General features: G+C 31.2%; 1 protein-coding gene across 1 annotated transcript in view; it reads left to right on the forward strand.

Moving 5' to 3' along the window:
- LOC149902136 (kin of IRRE-like protein 2) overlaps positions 1–24682 on the forward strand; it is a 155161-nt gene that overhangs the window by 69441 nt on the left and 61038 nt on the right. The window contains exon 3 of the mRNA XM_090110132.1: positions 17661–17808. Coding sequence (XP_089966258.1) covers positions 17661–17808 — 148 coding nt within the window. The remainder of the gene's footprint in view (positions 1–17660; positions 17809–24682) is intronic.

Below are 24682 nucleotides of genomic sequence, written 5' to 3' on the forward strand. Positions count from 1 at the left end.
AAAATTATATATATATGTATGTTTATCAGCCATCTGGTTTCCATAACACAAGCGAAAGCTTATATTAGTATGGGATCAGATCGTGCCGTGTGTGAATATAGTCCCGAAATATTTATTTATTTATTTATTTATTAGACCATAAGAATTTTCTATATAATATACAATATACATACACGCAATATGATCCCAACAAATATTTTTATTTTTATACAGATAATAAAAATTTAAGGATGGTATTAATATAAAAACTTGTAATAGTCGTGTAAGCGTATCACGTCTCTAGGAAGTACGATGTAGAAATAAGCTCAGAAATTATGTACTCGAGGGAGTCGGTATGAAAGTAAGGAAATATGCTGAAGCATAATATTTTAAAATCAATAACGTTTTCTTAGTAAAAATTATATGAGTCGTGTATTTAGCTCGTGTTATAATAATCTTTAGTTAAATAAAATGTTATTGAGATACATATTAATATAATATCATAACAATTGAGCAAATTAAATTATTTATACTAATGATATTATAAAGCTGAAGAGTTTGTTTGAACGCGCTAATCTCAGGAACTACAGGTCCGATTTGAAAAATTCTTTCGGTATTAAATAGCCCATTTATCGAGTGAGGTCTAGGCTATATATCATTACGCTAAAACCAACAGGAGCGGAACAATGCGGGTGAAACCGCGGAGCACAGCTAGTAAAAAATAAATATAGAGCAATTTCTTTCCTTTTTTCTTAAACATGCACAAGTTTTTTTTTGGAAAATATCGAAAAGATAATAACTTCTTTGCATAAATAAAATTTATATCAGAACATAATTGAATTGTAGAAAAAGCAATACATTTGCCATACTATGTCGGTAAGTAATCGTTAATTCTCGTCGCGGTATTATTTACAGCACTACTTAACCGAAGTTGGAAGTTTAGGCAATATAATTTTATGTACCACCGCGCAGCCTTTCTACAAAGTCCAACTTCATGCATAATAAACTAATAAATATGTCAACCCCACGGTCCTTACAGTTTGTGGCTTTCATTAAAAAGTAAAAAGCCAGCGACTAACGAACGCGCCACCCATTTTCTGATCTTTTCATAGGCTAGATGCTTTTAATATAAAATAAAAATGCGGGTAAAACAATACAATATGCGTCCATTCATTATTCACTGAATTGTCTGCTTTGGACAGGTGATATAATTACGTCTGAATTCTTAGGCATTTTTATAGTGAATTGAATCGCATACGTATAAACTTTTATGTCAACTTTCGGAGGATATTTTATGGAGCATCTATTTTTATAACGTAGTAAAGGTCGGATTACATTTTTAGTGTTGAAGAAATGAACGTAAACTTGAACAACTTTTCTGCTTGTCATATTTTTGTGAAATATATTGTTTGTTTGAGTGCTCTCTACATATCAAGTGTGATCAAATTTTACGACTCGTATAGCAATATTTGGAGCATGACTTTAGTTACATGAATATTTTAACTTGAAACGTAATATTTTATGCAGGTACTAAATTGCTCAAATTCATTTTGATATTTTATTCATACTTTAACATGTGGCAGTTGCTAACTGTTTCAAATTTAATTTCTTACCCTCCTACCTAAATACAGAATTACGAGATTACTTTGCGTCATTATAAGTGACCCCGTTGTGTGAATGCGTTTTGTATTGACTTTTATACCGACGCGATGATTATTCTGATGTATAATCGTATTCTGTAAAGATTCTTCCAAATCCGCCCAGCACTTTTTGGCCCAAATTTTACAAACATACTTAAATACAAATATTTCATCTTCAATTTCATCTTTATAATATTAGTATTGATTTTCTTTGTATATGTATGTAGTGTATTTTCTCCGTGTTTCACGATATGCATTTTTGTATACGAATATGAATGCACATTCCTAGAATATAATATTATGATCGAGGTACGAACAGTGGAACACAGGTGAGAGTAGACAGAATGAGACCATCAGCATTCGATCAGAGAGAACCTAGTAAATAGTAATAACAAAGCAAAGAACAAGACAAATTTGTAAAAAAGTACCTGTTTATTTAATGAAGGGATATAAAAGATATCTTTGTATTAAATATTCTTATTGCCATACAGTTGCATTTAGATTTGTAATATTTATATTTATTACTAGCGGTCCGCCCCGGCTTCGCCCGTGGTACATATTTACGTTTTCTCTACATAAAAACCATCCTCGTACTTCAAGGAATATAATAAAAAAAGAATTATCGAAATCGGTTCAGCCGTTCTCGAGTTATGCGCTTACCAACACATTTTGCGATTCATTTTTATATATAAAGACTAGCGGTCCGCCCCGGCTTCGCCCGTGGTACATATTTACGTTTTCTCTACATAAAAACCATCCTCGTACTTCAAGGCATATAATAAAAAAAGAATTATCGAAATCGGTTCAGCCGTTCTCGAGTTATGCGCTTACCAACACATTTTGCGATTCATTTTTATATATAAGATTAGAAAGCTATATTTATATTAGGAATATTATTTATTATTAGAAAGCTATATTTATATTAGGAATATAATAGGAAGAAATTGTTAAATAAATAAAATAAAAAAGAACCTGTTCATTAAGTGAAATGAAATACGGATTTTAGTGTAAGTAATTAATTTATCTTCTACTCATTAGAAAAAGATAATAATTAGAAGGAAATAGTCTTGTCTTACTTTGAGCGTTAAATTTCATAGCTTTAATTAATTCGATATTAATTAATTAGAAAATAATTATCGGTACTTTCCTCTTAATGCTATAATTACACTTTTTAAACATTTGTTTCTGACTGACAATTCAAGTAATTTAACTTTTTAAGACTGTTAAGCGTTTAATTGTTGATTATTTTAATTAATTTACACTTAGACATTATTATGTATTTTATTTTATATTCATAGTAGTTTTAAGTGCTATTTAATAAAATTAATTCCTTGTTTTTCAAAGTTTGTTAATAATTGGGCCATCTGAATATTTATTACGTGCACCTATGCACTTAATTATGTAGTACATACCTACTAGACTATGACAAAAATTAAATTCGTGTTTTGGATAATTTTCAATTTTGATGCACTTTTCTCCACTAGGAATAAAAAGCTATTAACTAGGAATAAAAAGAGTAACCTACTTATGCATAACATAACATATTGAATAAATTTGCTGTTCTGAGTTTCTTATAAATACAAAAAATAATATACAAACATCAACAAATTTTTACGTATTCAACATAATTTATCTCAGCTATAAAAAGTTTGTCTTAAAGAATCAAGCGTTTTCCATACATCCTTTTCGCTGACCTTTGTAATTCTGACTCACTGACTCCACAAGTTACAGGTACTTCACAGTTGAATGCTAACGCCTATCTATCAAGTAAGCTTGGATGCTTCGTGAAATTTTCAATCTGGATATTTCTAGAAGGTTCGTGTAGGTTATGTGTTTAGCGTGGATTAGTTGTATGGTGTGAGTGAAGAGAATTTAGTGTGAGTAAATTTAATTTAGGGTTTTGAAAATAAAGCTGGAAAAAAGTGGTTAAAAATAAAAATTACTATGCATTTGTACGGGCAAATATTAAGAATATTGGTTTAGATATTCATGTGATATAAATTGTGGTACAAAATTTTATAAAAATATTATGCACATATCGATTTATTTAAGCATTCTTAAAAAATACGTATATCGTTAATAACGTTTAATTGGAGTTAATTTTTGTAAGCGTGATGACGCTTTAATCCTACCAAATATACAAAAAGCAAAATACGTTACTAATCTTCGTTTTATGATTTGATACATAAAGAATTTACTCTGTGAAGGAAGTAAACAATCTATAAAATCGGAAAGTATAAACTACTATTACGTATCTTCAATATAAAAGTGATTTAAACGCCAACAAACAATCTAATAATAAGTGTTATGCTGTACGCGTACAAATAAGCCGTTTGAAGTACCCATTCTCATATTTACATCAACATAATACTGCCTATAATCGTTAGAGGGATTTCAATGTAATACCCGATACGAATAATAGGCTTTCAGATTCAACGGTTTTTACATGAAACAATTGCTGTGTCTTGTAATTTTCTTTGTCAGTTTATTGATTTATTTATGACCGTCAAATTTATTGTATGTGTGAGATGAAGAAAGCTTTGTTGAATGGAATAATAGCAATATGTTGTAATATTATGTAGAGAATGCAATAAGATATTGTTCTGTATTAATATTTTAAAACCTATAGATAATATAAATAGGTAATGTTTAATGTTATAAATTAAAGGCTAAGTATTACTCTATTATTGGACCTCAAGAAGCAAGAACCATGGTAGTTAGAAGTTGGAATATTAATGTAATAGTCGTGTGTTATCTGTTATTGAGTCTTTGATTTAATTGATTGTCGATCTTTCTATGAATGTTTATACAAGTATACATAATTTAAAAGACAAAAAAACTTTTCTAATACAAATTACTGTCAAAACCTTGAACAAAGTAAAAGCTTCAAGAAAAACGAAAGGGCTTAACGCTATGAGGGTAGCTCAGCTGCAAGTAAAAGTCTGATCCCCTTGTTGCATTTATCTTGAGTGCTTTGTTAATTATTTTCATACCAATTCATGAACTTCTTGACAAAATTATTTATAAAAATTAATAACTTATAACGTAGATATAAATAATTTAATGAACTAACAATGATCTTTCAGATATACTTAGTTCGAAAAATGACCAACACCCGCGTTATAACGTGGGACTTTAGTAGTGTTGTTGTTAATTATATATTTTTTATAGCATCTTTCTTACTTTGCATACATACAAAGATACATATATATTTATACATTATATTATTATTATTATATAGTTTTTAATGGACTAACAAAGATCTCAAACTTTCAACTTTTTAAATTTCATAAAAATCAACATTTTCCTTAGAAATAACGTGACTCACATTAATTTGATAACCACGTATGAATGTAAATTAATTAAGCCTATTTCCCTACATGTTGGTATCGCAGTCGAAATTAGCACTTCAGTCGATAGCGGCTCGAATGCGTTAGTAACATGCAATTTTACGGTTTTGGAGTGGAAACATTTTAACCTGGTAATGTTAGATAAATTAGCATTTTCAACTGGGAATTGAATGGAACTTGACAGCGAATGGTCATGGAAGGAATAGTGATGTACAATGTTGATAGTGGCTAATTGGTTTGTGGGAATTTACAGCAAATGTAAAGCCGACAATGTGAACGCATGGACGAACTTCCTGAAAATGAATCGCCTACTTTTTGTTGGAGTTTACATAAAAAAAAACATGAGTAAGTGAATGAGAATGAAAGACGCTTAATAAAAAAGCTTAGGAAGTTTTTGGTGTTTAATTGGAATATAAAATATAATTAATTTATTCCAACTTTGATAGGCTATTTTTGACCTTACATTTAATGTATGATAATTTAAACATGAAAAAGATATCATTCCATATATTATATTCGTATATGAAAATTCTTAGTTAGAAGAAACCGAATCCAAAAAGTTACACGTGTCTCACACCATTTCACATTTATTTGTTGGAAACAGTGTTAACAAATGGCAATAACATAGAAATAATTAACCTTTAATAGGATATAATATTTATATCTTATCTCTCTAATTCGTCGAATTAAAGGTCATGTGAATTATCGCTATTTTCCTTGAATATTAGGTCAATCATAAACACAAAACTTCCTTAACATCTCTATCGAAAACGAAATCGTAAGATTGGGGCTTTGCATGCAGCCGCTACTGTAGTGAACAGGAAATAGTGTGAGGTAACCAAACGTTTTAAAAAACAGACATTTTTTTAAATTAAATAAGGAGAGCATTAAGAGACTTTTTATCGGATTTCAAACACGATTTATTATTTAAGTGCATTAGAGTGATTCCATATTTAATACAATAATGTGGAATTAATACGTAAGTAGATAGTGATCGATGAAACAAATATAAATGTTTTTATTATCAAACCTGTATCTTTTCATACATTCACGATACATACAATAAAAAGATGCTCTGATCACAATTTTACTGAATAACCCTACGTCCGTAGGGTTCTAATAAATATACCCATATTTATTAGAACCCAAGTTCGATCCAAATCCGTGAGTATATTATTAAAAGCGTTTTAAATCCGTAGAAAAGGATATCTAAATGTTTTCACGCAAAATAACAACGATTAGAATTGAATAGCAGCAACAATTGTTACAAATAGTGATAAAATAGTTTTGCACTTGAGATACAAAATGCAAAATGCAGTACATTGCTTATCTGTACGAGTCAGGATACCCTGAGGGAATCAAATAGAGGTATCAAGTGGAATGCCACGTTAACTCCTCTTCATATCAAGAAGACACATACACATTTTGTAAAGCCTTTTATTTTACTTGATATCCTTCACAAGTAATTAGTTTGTTTTAGGTTATGAATTTTCAATTTAATTTATTTTAATTTGAAAAAAATCCATTAGGTAGATATAAATTGTCTTTATTAAAGTGAAACTTTTATTACATCGTCTCAAACTTTTTGGTCTGTGTAGCGCATGTCGCGTGTATCGCGGCTGCCGAGTAGGTATACCTACTCGGCAGCCGACCGTCACGCGACATGCGCTACACAAAGCAGTGTTCGGAACCGTTCGAACAGTTTCACTTTTACCGTGGTTTCATAAAACCACACAACATTTTTAATATTAATATTGGAGTTTTTTATGCACTTAATAAATAGTTAATATAAATAATATTATGTCAAGAGGCGGGATTCAAACCCGCGTCTTTCGCTTTGCCGGGCGAGAGTTAAATTAGAGAGCTTTAACTTTCATTTCAAAAGTGCATTAAATATACTAAAACTACCGCTATAATAAATATCTCGTTAGTCGTTTCCAATAAAAACGATAAAACTAAGCTGTATATTTATATACCAAATTACAAACAGTGTAATAACGTCGTTGTTTTACATAATATAATCTATCGAAAACTGTTCCCATAGTCACCCTGATAGACGCTTTTTACGAGCAAGTAATTACTAAACGATATCACGCTATGCTCGCTCGATGAATGCAAGAAACTTAATCTATTTGCCTTCGCTGTTAGCTTTTGATTAGATCGAAAACCGAATATTTGTACAGATAATTTTATTGGATGCTCGATGGAATCGATTGTCCAAACAGATACATGGGTTGTTTGATTATTTTAAACGTGCAAGTGTGTTTGTATCGAATTATATCTAGAGAATTTACAATTGTATTGTTAATTATTGATCTTTACTTAAATCTTATAAGTGTCATTTGAAGGTTAACTGGTATACTTAAAAAAGTAGAGAAAACTATATACCTTAAAGAATAAAATTTTATAGGTACAATAATATCTTTTTCAAAGTGACCTATTTTTTATATAGTGTTGGTTGAAAACAATACGAACCATTTATCTCTTATGTCAATTTGTGTTTACAGAAAACAACAAAAAACCAGTTAATATATCGAACAAATACTTGATACGTCATATTATAAGGTTACATTGTTTTTCTGCTACATTTTAGTACTAATTATCTTTCCACGTTTATAATTAACGTATAAAAAGAGCATTGATAAAACCGAATTCTTTTGTTAAATATACGTTTATTTGTTTTATTATATAAAGACTAGCTTTTCGCCCGCGGCTTCGCCTGCATTTTCAAAGAAAAACCCGCATTGTTCCCGTTCTCGGGATAAAACCTTTCGTATGTGTTAATCCAAGTTACCCTCTATATGTGAGCTAGATTTCATTCTAATCAGTTCAGTAGTATTTGCAGAAAGAGTAAGAAACATACACACCTCCACGTACACATTACATATCCTCACAAACTTTCGCATTTATAATATTTTGAAAACGCAGGCAAAGCCACGGGCGGACAGCTAGTAAATAATAATTAATAGAGAGGTAAAAAGAAGTTAACTTAATATTAATTGTTTTTGTTTATAGCAAAAATGATATATAGATTATCGAATACCTTGTAACACTACAAATATCCTGTCTTTCTAACCTATTGCTATTTTTACGCTTAAAAAATAGTACTAAAAGTGGATTAGTCACGGTTTATAACCTCGCCTTAAATTCTATTAACTAGACTTGATTATACGATAAATTTCAAACACTTCACCATAGCGCAGTACATTAATCATGGAATGTTTAAAAATTATAGCTGGAGTATTCATAATAAAGGGCTATAAAGGAAAATGGATTAAAATCTTAATAGAGCTAACTTGCTGAACTTTATTCGCGCCTCCAAATTACAGGTTATTGTTATAACTTAGTTTACGACGCAGGCTTTGACGCAGCTTTGCCTTGTAGCTTTTTCATTGGCCTTGAATCATTATGTTGTGGTATTTTTGGACGAAAATAAACGTATTTATGAACGGTAGTTAATAACAGAACTATAAAGGTTGGCTTTTTCAAACGTTTTCTACTTCTTTTTCTAGATTAGTTGTTTGTGAATTATTGTGAAACTAGTGATATTTAACGATAACGATACTATTTTCATAGCGTATAAAAAGGCCTTGCTCAGCTCACTTAATAGTTTGCATTTGCATTAATGATATACCTAATATTGATTATTTATAATATATTTGATAGGTACTTATCTATTTACCTATAATTATTTAGGTATATCTTTCACATTGAAAGTTTCCATCGGCATTGTTATTCACACCAACACTTTCATCTTTATCAAAAGACGTTATTTGTTTAAATCAATCTCAGGAAAAACCGGTGCTATTTATTCGCTTCAAATAATAACAGTATCCAAACAATCACTTAAGTTACATTAATTAGGTTTCGATTTTCGATTTCCAATATTCAAAGTCAATAGCGCTAAGTCTACATAGCTTCCCTTAAATTGTATTGCAAAAGCTAAACAATGTTTTATAAAGCAACAATACGAAAGTTCGCACAAACTACGCTACGCCGACTTTTTGCCAAACAAACCGCATCTCTTTCCCTCATACGGATTAAGTGCATGAAGAAAAGAGACAAATACGCGTGAGATTGTGAACATTAGTCAACGACATGAAATTACAGCGTAACACCGACCCTCGGTAAGCGAAGACAATATTAGTGGGGTTCCCGCAAAAACAATACCTTTGTGTAGTTGCCAAAATATCGGAGTGTAATAATGTGAAGATATTTCGCTTTGAACAATATTCAGAACAAATTGCGGGGTTTGGGAATAAATGTTTGGAGTATGGTCTTTGATTTACATACCGAAAAGATTATAGAGTGAAAATAAAAGTATAGATATTGTATTTCTTATAGCTGTGATCAATGCTATTACATAACGTTATCTAATACGTAAGAATTTCGATAGAAATCGTATTATTACTTAATGATGACAGTTTTGTATAATGTAGTCCATCAATAATAGACATAATATAATTATTTTATACACCTTTTTAATATATTATACTTATCCAGTACAGTGACCACGTACTCAATAAATGAATGACATAAATTATACCCTACAAGAGAAAACAGACAAAAAATTTTATTGCCACGGCATTCCTAAGCACCGAACGTTTCCTTGAAGGTCTGCAGTCCTTTCTTATATAACGGGAAGGGAAGTTGTATAATTATTGTTAGAGATATAGATAGAAGTATCAAACTCATCTAATATCAAGTTCTAAAAGAACATACAGTCCAGTATATTCCTCGTGTGTAAAGATGCGTGAAGTATGCTGTTATTTATGTACCTTGACAGTAGTGTTAAATTCATCATCGTCATCAGTTCATAATATTATATGCTCCCACTACATGGTGGCCTCCTATGATGGTTCAAGCCATAATCCACCACGCTGGCCAAATGCAGGTTGGAAGGCAGATAGTGCGTGTCAAATTTATTTCTCCTAGGATAGATCCTCGGATAGCTCAGAATAAATCGTACCAGCAAGATGATGTCAGTGCATAAAGTATGCTATACTTTTGCATCTATACCATATAACGTTACACCCTAAAAGCGTTACCTAATCGTTCCACGAACCACTAAAAGTTAGTAACTTTTTCGACGCTTCACTACTAATGCAGTTGCGTGTAAACGCCTCCATTAGGAAAGTGATGTGAACGTAACGTGACATGCCATAATTATTGTGGCACGTTTTTTTACCTGTATGCTTTGCTCAGAATATAATGTAGGTTTTATTTCATTGGTGGTAGACGCAGCCGTAAAACGCGTTTTATGGACACATCATATTTATATGAAGTTGCGTTTCATATAATATTTAAGTACATATTGCGAGTAAGTTTGTTATAAAATTTTACGGTTCGGGAGTTTTTCGTCAGAATAAAGTTGATACAATTATTATAAATACGTTATATAATATGTTTGTTTGATTAATAAATAAATAAATAGTAAATCAATATTTTCAGGACATTTTTCACACACGGTACGATCTGATACCATACTAAGCTTTTCGCTTGTGTTATGGAAACCAGATGGCTGATAAACATACATATATAAATTTAAATATTATACACTTCAATAGATTATTAACACCCAAACACAGAGCAAACATCCATGTTCATCACACAAATATTTGTCCTGGGTGGGAATCGAACCCACGACCTATCATATTTGTATGATTATTTTATTATCTATGCTTCACAATAGCATAATATGTTCTTTTGCACCAAAAAGTTAATTAGTCTCGCGTTAATTATTCCACGATCAAAAATATTCACATTAATGTTTAATTACACAATTCCTTAAGCGTGTTGAACAAAGAGCCAAGTTATTTATATACAGCGGTTTCCTTCTCTCATTCAAACTAAAAATACATTTACGGAATAAAGACGGTATCCCAAACATTCGTGTGAAAATTAATTCACGTGTAAGTTCACAAGTTAAACATTCCGAGTTGTGAACTAACCAAAATTGATTCCGCGTTAAATCGACAAGAAACCACATACGATGGTTTTGTCCTTGATAATGTTTAGACTCACCTATGACATTATTGGGCGATAATTATTGTGTGCTATTAAGTTTTGGATAGTTCGAAAGTCCTTTGACAGTAAGTACTAAAAATGTAATCAAATAATCATTTTTTATACTGATAAATTAAATTCATTTAATTTTATATTATAGCTTCTAATTAGTAATATCTAGGTCGATTGTTTAGAATTAGGATTAGCACAGCAAATATTCTATGAAATGTTATAATAGCAAATCGATGTTTTTCAGAAATCAGTTAATTCTTAAGTTTGCAAAATAATATATCTCATGCTTATCATTAGAAACGTAATATATCATCTTCTATCTTATATTGGGTCAATACATACAATTGCGCATATTCTGTTCATATTGGTCGGTTAATATTAGCCAAAATAGAACGAAGCCTTATAATATATTACATTGAAGGGACAGTAGACAGCTGCGTCTCAGCAAGGGTGTATTTATCTTCAGAGTTTCCTCATTGGGATTATAATACGGATATGATAAAAGAATGTAACCCACATCACAAATACCCATCCAAGAAACATGAACTGTGACGTCATTCATGTTAAGATTCAAATTCTACTTCGAGATAGTTCAAGCAAATAGTTGGAGTGGAGAGTTAGTGTGGTTGTGACAGTTTTCATAGTTTAGAAAAATTATTATGTTTACGGGGTAGGTATATTATTTTTAGTGGATAAATATAGGTGGATGGCACAGTTATCAAAAGATTGTGTTAATTTCACCCATAAAGTACTAAATCAAATAACACATTGGAATTAAATATCTAAAACATCAATGTCGTAGATTTAGAAATAAACTGAGATATACCTTACAAACATAAAACTATGCTCATAAAGTTTTAAGTTGATTTATAATTTATCTATATAAGTATTTATTTAAAATTATATATACGTATGTTTATCAGCCATCTGGTTTCCATAACACAAGCGAAAGCTTAGTATGGGATCAGATCATGCCGTGTGTGAAAATTGTTTTGTACGTTTTTCGATTAAAAATAATTAATTCATATAGTATTTATCTAGTTAAAAGGGAACGGATTATGTTAAGAGATGCAGACGACAGCTGGTTCTCGCAAAGCATGTATTTATTAGAAATGTTTTGCTTACTGGATTTTATGATAAAAAATAAAAGCAAGCGCTCTAGAATGCTAAGTCCCAGATGAATAGCTATCGCAGACTTCTACACTTTTATTATTTACTTGTGAAAAAATGCATATGAATTTTACACCAATTTAATGTTTTTTCTTTGTAAAACAAATAAAAGGAATGTGTGTTAGTACTTTGTAAAAAAGAATCCTAATAAAAGGAATATATTTGTGAGTTGTATACTTTCACAGAACATATAAAAATATGTTCTGTGTGTACTTTTTTATGTAGGTATATTGTTTGTGTATTTCCGAAATATATTTGTATAAATACATACCTTACAACATGCATCTTTCGTTTGTCTAATTTCACAAAGATTTTCTTAGTTTTAAAGTAGATTACTTTCTGTCAAATGCTCAAAACTATTTGCTTATCATTAAGAAGAGAAACAAAGCCGCAATTGAATAGTTTTTAAAATGTTTTTAATATAAAAGAAAATAATAATAAATGCAAGTTAAACCAGATGTATTTGACCACTCTTTAGCTGGTCGTCCATCATGGGGGGATTATCTTATTGCTGTATATTTCTCTATACGTCAACCTTTTATGTGCTTTCTGTATTTATTATTTATTTTTATCCGCGTATCATATTTCATTTGTAGATGTTTTTTTCAATTTCTCAACTAATAATATTATAAATGCCAAAGTATGAAAAACAAAAACAGTATCAAATATTTTCCTTTTTATGAATATAAGTTGAGGTTATTGAAGCAAAAATGAAAATAATGATGATATAATTGAAACATATTTTTTGAGAAGGAAAATCTATTGGCCCGTAAAGAAAACGAACTGTGAAAATGATCCTGTCCAAGATAGCATACAGAATTTATTAATAGTTTATTTGTTTGCATATTATTGCTTCTTTATCTATTACTAGAATTCCGCCCGCGGCTTCGCCCGCGTTTTCAAAGAAAAACCCGCATAGTTCCCGTTCCTGTAGGATATCCGGGATAACGGGATAAAGTAGCTACCTGCCTACATACCAAATTTCATTGTAATCAGTTTATTAGTTTTTACGTGAAAGAATAACGCATTCGCATTTATAATATTACTAGGATTAGGCTTAAAATATTAAGCAATCCTCCTTTATATCTACGAGAAAAATTAGATTTCGAAATTGTCTTGATTCGCAGTAACACTTATACGGGCAGGTATTATAAAAACCAATATGAATAAAAGCTGTTGGACAATTAAACGTAAACGGTGAGATTAAGGTATCCGTCACTCATACGTAGGGATTACGTAGCTTTTAATGTAGACTCTCGTAGACGCGTAGCTTTTTACGAGACTGGGCTTTGGAGGTGGAATTGACGATAATACGTATGTTTTTTTGGCGTTTTAATATTTATTTTTAGTCTTGAAAGTATTCGAAAAAGAATGTGTTAGTTTTAATAGAAATGAAAGGACATTATTATACTCGTTTATGTAATATACAGTCCATTTTAAGCTTAACGTAAAATATAATCATAACGGGATGATGATTATCTTCTGTTTTGTTTGTATTACAGTAACAGAAGCATAATAATGCATATTACAAGAAAAAATATTATGACGTAGCATTGTATCTCAAATATAAGATTATTACAAAGCATAAGAGCATGAGCGCATTATCTACTATTGAAAATAATATACGTTTTCAATAATGAATTATGAAAGCGGTCTCAATAGTTTATCATTTATATTATATTTCAGAATGAATACAGTTATGAGGTTAGATACATTTGTTTCATTTTTTTATTGTTTAGTATTAAAATATAATTGTCATAGTTTTTCCTGAATAAATGATTAATAAATAAATAAAAAATACGTGTGGCACTCGAGGACTGCCGCGGTTAAGCTATTACATAGCATCTCACTTAATAAATAAAATTTAGTCAACTACGCCGATAGAAAATAAGCTTGCATTGTACTGCACTAGTGCTTATTTTTTATTTCTACATCACGTAACACCAAAACAATATAAAACAAGAAAACTAATAATATAAATCAATGAATGTCATTCCCAAGTCATTTTACATAACTGAGTAAAGCTGCATAATATGATGTAGAGTTTTATTGCCTCCTTTATTGTGAGTGACTGTAATGAAAATCTGAGATGGATTAACACGATTCCAGGCTGATAATATTATTTGAAATTTATTAGAAGATATAAAGATTTTTTTGTATCTTTTAATTTTGTTACTAGGTAGGTTATAGTTGATAAATTATGGTGGATCGGTGGTAAAATGATAATTTTAATAAAGAAAATGAAATAATCAGTGAGATATAATATGCGAGATATTATCAATGTGCTGACTCGTAACTTGGTTGTGATAATATATTATTGAAACGGTCTTGATAATAAATCTGTCGTTTTATGAAAAGGGATCCAAATGATACGCGAATTTTAACAATATGGTTTTTATTTAACTCAAGATAATTAATTATAGGTAGCTTTTGCTTTTTAATTAGTGGTACGTGTACTGAAAGTAATTATGATCATATTGATAATATATTAATTTCACACATTTCATTGTTTAGGGCAATGTAGTAACTGTATTTATTATAAATTAAGGACCTTAATAAAACACACTTACAAAAAAAATGTTGTGTGGTTTTATGAAACCACGGTAAAAGTGAAACTGTTCGAACGGTTCCGAACACTGCTTTGTGTAGCGCATGTCGCGTGACGGTCGGCTGCCGAGTAGGTATACCTACTCGGCAGCCGCGATACACGCGACATGCGCTACACAGACCAAAAAGTTTGAGACGATGTAATAAAAGTTTCACTTTAAAAAACATATTTATTTTCTTAAAACTATTCATTTGATTCAATTCAACTATTATAAGAATAATAGTAGAATCTGTGTTAGTCTATTGGATATAACGCAAATAATTACGATTGAATACCTATAGCAATTCTGTGAAATTTAGCGTAAAGATGATTCTCGAACATAATATTATCTATTTAGTAACTGAGCGTTGATTAAATACGCTTAGAATACAGAATATAGGTCGGTAAATTAATGTTAACACTTAATATTTAGTTACATAGAATCTATACCTACGTATCTAGGTAATACGCCGCTATAAGTGACTCTAACATAAAACATAATAATATAAACTCTACTTGTTTTTGAACTTTTATTTAAGTTAGGGAAATTTATAGTTTTCTCATAGATTTATCAAAAATATAACCGACAATAATTGTACGTAAAACATTAATGTAATAAATAAACCTAATTTTACTACTTCGGTGTGTAAAACGTTGAAAGCGTACCTAATAATAAATTATCGAGTTAAATTTCAAAGAACGTGTGGTGTTATTCCAATATCAGAGTTATCCATTAAATACAAAGTCTGAATAATACGTGAATCTATTTTTTTGTTTCATTTTTTATATGTTTAAAAAAAAAACTTTTTCATATTAAATTTACTGTTCAATTAAAACTACTCAAAATGCACAAAACTCCAAACACACAATATCTCATCCACGAACGCAGTTACCCATTCAATTATTAAAACACTAGTTTAACAAGCTTCATTTGAGTTCTAAATTGAAGGGGAATGAACTTAATTTTAGTTTTAGCTGGGTTATATTTAATTTGTTAGTGCCAACGGACAAAGGGCTTAATCCTTTCAGCTGAGTGTAATGGGTCGTTGCTCTTCCTCACATTTATTTATAGACTTAGATAGGCAATTGTGTCAAACTGTTATTGAAGTGACCGTTCTTTTATGATTACCCGCATTTTAGAGAAGGCAAGGATAGCCTTGATTATTGATATGACACTAAATACAAATTAATAAGCATAAAGCAAGCTTATAATTATAATCTTATATATAAAAATGAATCGCAAAATGTGTTGGTAAGCGCATAACTCGAGAACGGCTGAACCGATTTCGATAATTCTTTTTTTATTATATTCCTTGAAGTACGAGGATGGTTCTTATGTAGAGAAAACGTAAACATGTACCACGGGCGAAGCCGGGGCGGACCGCTAGTAATAAATAATAATAAATATTATAGGACATTATTACACAAATCGACTTAGTCCCACAGTAAGCTTGTGTTGTGGGTACTAGGCGACGATAAATATAATATTTAATAAATACATATATAGATAATAACACCCAGACCCAAGAACAAATAATTGAGTTCATCACAAAAATATTTGCCCTGACTGGGGATCGAACCCGGGACCGTCGGCTCAGTAGGCAGTTACTTTACCACTCGCCAACCGCGTCGTCACGTCAATTACTAGCAGTTTCCTTGCTTTGTCTGTGATTTTATAGCCGCACTCAGGGATGAAGTACAAAATCCAGTAGTGAAATAATATTGAAATTGGTCCAGTAGTTCTTGGGATTATGCAATAGGACCATTGTACAATATATTTACGCTTTAAGGATTTAAATTTTTATTTGCTTTAAAAAGAAATAAGAAGCAGAAGAAGCAGCCCAATCAGTGTGGACGTGGCTTGGCCGACGAAAATGACGTAACGTCATGGACACAATTTCATAAAACATAGGTACACTTAATTAACATAAACATAAATCCTCAAATTTCTTGAATAAAATAACGTTACATACATAATTAAGCCACAGAAATGTGTCTAACATCATGTTTCGCGAGGTATTGTTATTTGTGTACCAAAAATTATATAACGATGTTAAAATAATAATTACCTGGTTAACTCTTCAAGGTTATTTTTTCAACTAATCCAATATAACAAAACTACGAGCTTGTTAAAATTAATGAGATTACACTCAGTATGTCGTTTTCTGTGGTTTTGTATTTTGATTTAGTAATGAGGGGGTCAAACTTTCTTTCTATGGCTCTTAAAAATATAAATATCTACATAGTTAGAAATGACGAATTTTAATTAAAAAACTATTCTGAATTATTTATCTTAGTTATACAATAGGCCTCTGAGAACCAATATAATATGTTATAAATTTTAATAAATATAATGTCAACGAAGATAAACGTTCCCTATTACTAATCGATTTATACGTATTAAATGGTTAGGCATAGCCATATTAAACCGAAAGCTTTCATCGTAATTCACATATTATAGAACGTTTATAAAAATTGGTTGTCTGTAAAGTCGGTTTACTGGCGATAGTTGAATATGACAACGTCCGATTGTGCATCTTTGTTGCTCGTTCCGCGCTCTCACTTGCACTTCAAGCCTTACATGGAACGCCTCAGAGCGAGGTAACGCTGCATGTGTCATGTTTTTTCGTGCGTGCAGCTGGCTCTATCGAATTTTAAGACGTTGTCACGTCAAAAGTAATATTCCAAACAGTAATTTTAAGTGCAAGAACAGTTTTGTTATCTTTGCCTTAGAGTTAAAGTCATTCTTATAATATTTGCTTCGCTATATCGAAAAGGAGTTTATGAATACATTTTCGACCCATAAATTGCATTGAATGTTACTTACATACCTAAAGCGTGTAATTTACCTTAGTTTTACATGTCTATTTGTCTCAAAATATAAACATTTTATTTATTTATTATTATTTGTTACAGGAAGCCAATCTTCAGTAACAGGGACGGTAACCCGCGTGTCTTCAGTAGTGGGTGGCGAGGCGGATCTGCCCTGCGACTCCCGACCTCCTCAACGCAATGATAGTCTGTTACTGGTCGTCTGGTATAGAGATGATAATCCAGTATACAGGTTAGTGTGTTTGATATTTTGGTATTAAAACCATGTTCATCTGTAAAACGAATATGATGAAAATCTCAATGTATGGAAGGAGATTGTCCTCGTGTTAGGTATTTATTATTCGTATTCGAAGTTATTTGGTGACGATCATATCGTTTTTTTTTTGGTAGACGAGTATATTTTCTACAAACAGTCATGTTATATTTATATGGATGGGTTCCATAAGAATTAAATTCTTATAGTTTAGAATTAAAACAGTAGTTTTATAGGGCTAGTAATTTAAAAAAAATTCAATGTTTATTCTTCCTAACATTTTGAAGAATATCTTTTGATCTGTTAAAAATGAAAAAGAAATATAAATTATTGATATCACCCTAAAGTTCCTGAAAACAGACCATTAAGAAAACAAAATGTAATTGTCACATACATTACGAAGCGGTGAAAGGTACATGTGTTTTCACTAACGTATACGAAAACAAGGAAAAAACATCGCGTATTATAAACACAGACAAAGGGTCGTTTTATATATAGCCGGCCGAACTCACAGAGTATAAAATTTCTGACTCCACCTTGTATGAAATAATATATTGGCTTTTTATGCAAGTGGACATTACATTCGATTTAATGTAAATTAAAGTTGATTTAAATGACGATTTAAAATGTTAATTCGCGAAATTTATACGCGCTTTAAATGTAATGGTATCGGAAAGCAGATTTCGATTTATTGCTTACAAATATAAATAGTGTAAAAGTTGATACTTACATAAGTACTTGAATATAGAGTTTTGTATGAAAATATATTTAAGTTTTGAGCTTCTCATTTATCACGACTTAATTTTAATAATATTTTAATGGCGAAGTAAACGGTTTATTGTCGTAATTTTCTTTTCGAATTCTTCATTATCAAATCACTACATAGTATAAAACAAAGTCGCCTTCTCGGTCCCTTTACATGCTTAAATCTTTAAAACTACGCAACGGATTTTGATGCGGTTTTTTAATAGATAAAGTTATTCAAGAGGAAGGTTTTAGTATATAATTTATTATGTTTTAGACAAAGCGGGCGAAGCCGCGGGCGGAAAGCTAGTTATACTATAAAAGGCTATCTTCAAATTATAAAAAAAACTAACGAAAATTCTTTCACAAATTAATGAATGCGTTATTTTGCTACGTTAAAACAACACGCCTGAAACCTGATGCTCGCCCTATTAAATTTCATCAAACAGGCAAACGTTCTGTACAAACAATTTACTATGTACTATGCGTATAGGCTAATTACGGGAGTGACCGGTGAGAACGAATTAATCTAATAGCCTAGCAAAGTAATCTATCTAAGCTTAAGATCCATCGTGGGTACGCAGTTGCATAATGTTATTGCATTAGTTAATATTAGATTAGGTTTCACATGGTATAAAATACACATGGTATAACTGTGGTATAATAAAGTCGCTTCCTGCTGCGTCTATGTATGCGTAGGTATATCTTTAAAACTATGAAACGGATTATAATTTGGTTTTGTTTATAGATGAGGAATGGTGTAAGAAGAACGTTTTAGAATATAGTTTGTTAAGTTACAATACGAGGTAAGCCGGGGGCTCGTAAATTATAAAAACGTTGCCAAAATTTGGGTTTGTGTGCAAATTGTAGTTGTACAAAATGTATGCATGCATATTCTGACAACACCACAAGGTATAATAAATATTTAAATTACTTGTTAATTGTTTTATTTGTGGTTAGAAACCGAATAAATTTATTGTATTTAAACTTATAATTCAATAGTCATATAAAACAAGTTTTATCTATAACACTATAGAAAACAATATCATAATATTCCAAGTGCAAGATAGGCTGATATTTGTAGTTTATAGAGGAGAGAATAATTGAAAGTAAATGATAATCCCAGTGATTTATGCACTAAATATTTAATCCGCTTCCATTCTGAAATGTGAAAACAGTGAAATTTATCTTGCTCATAATAAATATGAACGTTTAATGCGGGATGTTAAAACCAGTCGTAATGGTTACGATTAATAATTAACAGAACATTATTCTTTTATAGTGCAGTAAAATCTTTCGTTGAGAAATGTATATAAACTCGCTAAACAAAACTTATTTACAGTTAATTGTTATTAAGAATTATTAGAAAACTTTATCGTTTTTTAGGTTTAATGAATTTTAAACATAACCTGCGATCAAATGAATTTTTTGTTAAATTATAATGCGTGTTAGAAGCTTCCAAATGGCTTTTAAAAACATTGTTTAGCACAAATATAATCAGTGACTTCAAATCTATGTAGGTAGTTCTCTCTGCCGATATTCTAGCAAATCACCTACATTACTTATAGACTACAGGCCATGTTGAAAAATTTATTGGTCATTTGAACCACCAGGTGACCCATCTAGAACCATATAAGAGCATAAAGTAATAAGATTCAGTTGTCAGTCAGTACGGCATCTGTGTTATAATGCTCCAATCCATTATTCCGCAACGCCGTACAAAAATCATGGAAACAAGAGGAAAAAATCTCTACCTGTACTTTCGAATTCTCATCTGCACTCAGGTGGACAGCTTACAAGTGACAGCATAGTGCTGAATCTTATTATTTTAAGCTCTTATATCGTTCTAGATAGGTCACCTGGTGGTTCAAATGACCCATAAATTTTTCAACATGGGCCTGTAGTCTACTATATAAAAATAAGTTGGGTTTTCCTTCCTGACGCTATAACTCCAGAAATCACGAACCGATTTCCACGGTTTGGTTTTGCATTCGTCGGAAAGGGCTCGTGCTTCGCGAGGTTTATAGCAAAGAAAAGGTGTATCTGGTGGCGAAACGTTCTCCGCCCGGTTTGCTAGTCTATTATAAATTTTATTTTTATTCGTTTACTTTTTTCACATTTATGCAATCGAGACGTATTAATAGATACGACAGCTAAAGCGCAAGTTCATTCATTCCTACATGAAAATGTGCTCTATCTGTTCGAAATATACAAGTGAAATCAGTGGAATGATATTAATAAACACTGACGGATGTTGCCATGGCAACGGATTTAATGTGCTAAGGATGATAATTGGGTAGTATTGCTTGCTAATGGTTGTTTATTATCATGAATTCAACATGAAGACAGATCGGCTTTGTTTCAATGCTAGATTAATGTTTGCATTTTAAAATTTGTTGTGTTGGTTACATATGCAATTCTCTTTAGTCCGTAGTATTTAAGTAGAGAATGAGATTATTCTCTGTATTAGTAATTAGTAACCTATTAAACGTGATAGAGCTACCATTATCAATACAATTTATTTAAAGGACAATACTTCTTTATATAAAACAAAACAAACTAACTTCAGCAACGTTTTTACATATCCAATATAAAGAAAACATTTTTAGTTTTTGTAAATACCACAAGCATTTAATTATATTTGTGGGAACGTTGCGTAAATACTTAATCCCTACTTATAATATTATAAATGTGAAAGTAACTCTGTCTGTCTGTCTGTTACGCTTTCCAGCTTAAACCTCTCAACCTATTTTGATGAAATTTAGCAAAGACAATCTTTAGACCCTGAGAAAGAACATAGGCTACCTTTTATCAAAACACCACGCGGGCGAAGCCGCGAGCGGAAGATAGTACTGTATAAAAATGTTAGGTACCTACATATTTTAAGGTACGGTACCGTCGCGGATATAAACACGCCATACTTTCACCATATAGTTCTAAGCCTTTCAAAGACTGACTGACTGACTGACCAGCACTTTGAAACATGATTCGATTTTCAGTTTATTTCGCTACTCGACTCACACCTTCCTTTTAGACGTAATTCGGTACTGAGCAAATCGTGATGGACAGAAACACAGGCGATTCCGGGCGGTTGGACTTGTAACTGTAATTTGTCAAAGCTTGTATGCATCCGTGTGTAGTGTATAGCTCTCGCAGCCACAGTCGCAAATAATGCGCAACACGAGTTCAAATAGGACAATAAAATGAATTTAAACCTGTTAAATGTCTACTACATTCTATAGTTAAAAAAATTAAACGCTTAATTTGTTGCTAAGTATAAATCTCGAGGACAGCTGAACCGATTTCGTTAATTCTTTTTATGTAATAAACATAGAAGTACGAGGATGGTTCTTATGTAGAGAAAACGTAAACGTTTACATGTTTACGGTCCACCCACGGGTGAAGACGGGTGAAGACGCTAGTTGTTGATATATTTAAACAACTTTTTCTTATATCATAAAAATAGCTCGCTTGCTGGCTTTTATTTTATTGGAAAAATATAAACGAATATACATTTGACGTTAGCAGTAATATAATATTCAACAGTCAATTTATACAGCATATTATTTTCAACAAAAAAGCTATAAGTTGGTAACACGACGCGCATAATGGAACCATTTCGTTTGCACCCTGTCTCTGCAATTTACAGCTGTTGCAATTTTAAAGAATACATTCAGAAACTTGTTTTGGCAGATACAAAACCGCGTTGGCGTTTCATCGCTGTTTTATTTAAATTGCACAAGTTTGTTACGTTTTGGGGGAGCAATGTAAAAAGTGCAAATAAGAATGTACTAGATGTGTTTATTGTTGGGCGGGAGTTTTAATTGAATACCCCGTTTTGAATTTGGTTGGAATAGGCGTTTTGTTTAAGGTTGGTTTGATTCAATCAAACTACAACATATTGTGGGTTTATATTATTCTCTATAATATGAGACAGTACTATCCAAATAAGACGGTATAGTCACAGATTAAGTTACTACCTAGTAATTGTATACCTAGTATAGTTTTAACTAAACTTATAAAATGGGTTGGTAATTTTAATAATTTTGTGTTATAAAAAAGGTCTCGTACGCTTAGGTAAATTGAAATTTGTAAAATTGAGTCAATTTGGAATATAAATGTAATTATATTATCTATCCCGACGTTTCACCTGTGTCAAAACTAGGAATCACATGCACTAATATTCAATGTCTCTCACCAAACAAAAGTTTATCTTCAAATTGTAGGTACATACAGCACTTAGGTCAGAAGCCTATATCTGCACTAACACCGACTCTTTGTTAGCATAAACATGCATATGGGTTGCATAATTCATACGAACTGCATTTCCAATTTCAGAATTTTTAGTTTCGAGAAAGGTTTTCTAGTACTGCGCTAATTGTTATTTGCTTTTGCAGTAAGAATAGAAACAGTTTGGAGGTGAAAATTAAACATATTATTGTGTATTCAATTGTATACACACGCACACGTGCACACATTGTTAAGATAAAAAATAAACTTTTTTAGAAGAAGAAATAAAATTTAAGATATGGCCATTCATCCAGAAGAATACTTACTTGAATTTACTTGTTATGCAGTGTTATAATATGGTCGCATATGTTCTTCTTTAGGGCAGAGAAAGCAAAAGTGATGTTGTAGGTACACTTACTGTACTTTTATTAATCATCATATTATCTAGCTTAAGGATAACAGTAACAAAACATTTTTTTTTTTCAGAATCTTACAATTATCTTTACTAATATTATAAAGCTGAAGAGTTTGTTTCGTTGTTTGTTTGTTTGAACGCGCTAATCTCTGGAACTACTGGTCCGATTTGAAAAATTCTTTTGGTGATAGATAGCCCATTTATCGAGGAAGGTTATATCATCACCCTAACACCAACAGGAGCAGAGCAATGCGGGTGAAACCGCGGGCACAGCTAGTCATCAATATTCACATAATGTTCCCACTGCAGGGACATAGGCTTATTTGGCCTGTTAGGAAGCTTTGAGCGTTAATTCAGCATGTTGGCGAAGTTCCTGCACTTTGATAATTGTCACTTGTCGGCTTTGTTTATTATCGTATCGGCTTGCCCATGATTTTTCCAGGAATATAATATGAAAAGTTATAAATTTTGTATCTATTTGAAATCGTTAACCATTGCATTTGTAAAATTTCCTTTAAATAAATAAATCATTTATTTTCACATAATAATTTTACAAATCAAAGTGACCCAGGCACTTGAACATCATGATTTATCATTATTATATTAGAATTCCAAATACATCTATCCTTATTTAAATTGATAGAAGTCTATATCAATTATCTCTTTTCTATGTTTACATGCTATATTATGTTGCCTGGTAGAGATCGCTACCTAACGGTAGGGCCGCCTGTTGCAAATATTATCTATTGGCCCCAATGTCTTTATTTTAATGCAATAAAACACTTTTCATGCAATAAGCTTTTTTTCATTTCATTTCCTATGTTTTTCACTATTCATTATTGTCACCCTGTCACAGTCCCTACATCGCTAGCCTAAGAAAGCATGGGCTTACATGTTTTCTCTCCCATAACTCATATAAAATCATTTATAAAAGCTTTTCTATTCTGCATGATTAAACGATTTCATCCAAATAAAGTCCATTTTACTTCACACTGACAATATTATAAAACGTTACAACTGTTTTGCGACACCTTCTATAAAACTATTTTAAGAGAAGCTTACAGAATTACGAATGCAAAATACTAGTATGTAGCTTTCTTGTTATGACTCCCAAAGTGGACACATTTCATTGAGTGATATATCATTTTTATAAGTAAGGTATTCACATGAAACGATAGACAATTTTGAGGGTTCTGGATAGTTTTTGTTTTAATATTCTGGCATGTATCAATAAAAGATCTCAATATTTTAACAAATAGCTAATACCTAGATATTGATACAATTGTGCCATGACTTTTTATTTAGCTTTATACTGAGAAAAATAGTCCAATCATTGTGTAGAATTACTCTTCCACATACAAATGAATGTTTTATTCTATCAAAAACAAAGTATTCGGCTTTTAAGTAAGTAAGCGTGTTCTTAGTTTCCAAAAAAAAGAATAAAATTAATCTTTCACTCCATAC

This window comes from Colias eurytheme, chromosome 15, assembly GCF_061535395.1.
Source record: "Colias eurytheme isolate Ceu_HAF_F1 chromosome 15, ilColEury1 Martin Lab GWU primary, whole genome shotgun sequence".
Classification (NCBI taxonomy): Eukaryota; Metazoa; Arthropoda; class Insecta; order Lepidoptera; family Pieridae; genus Colias; species Colias eurytheme.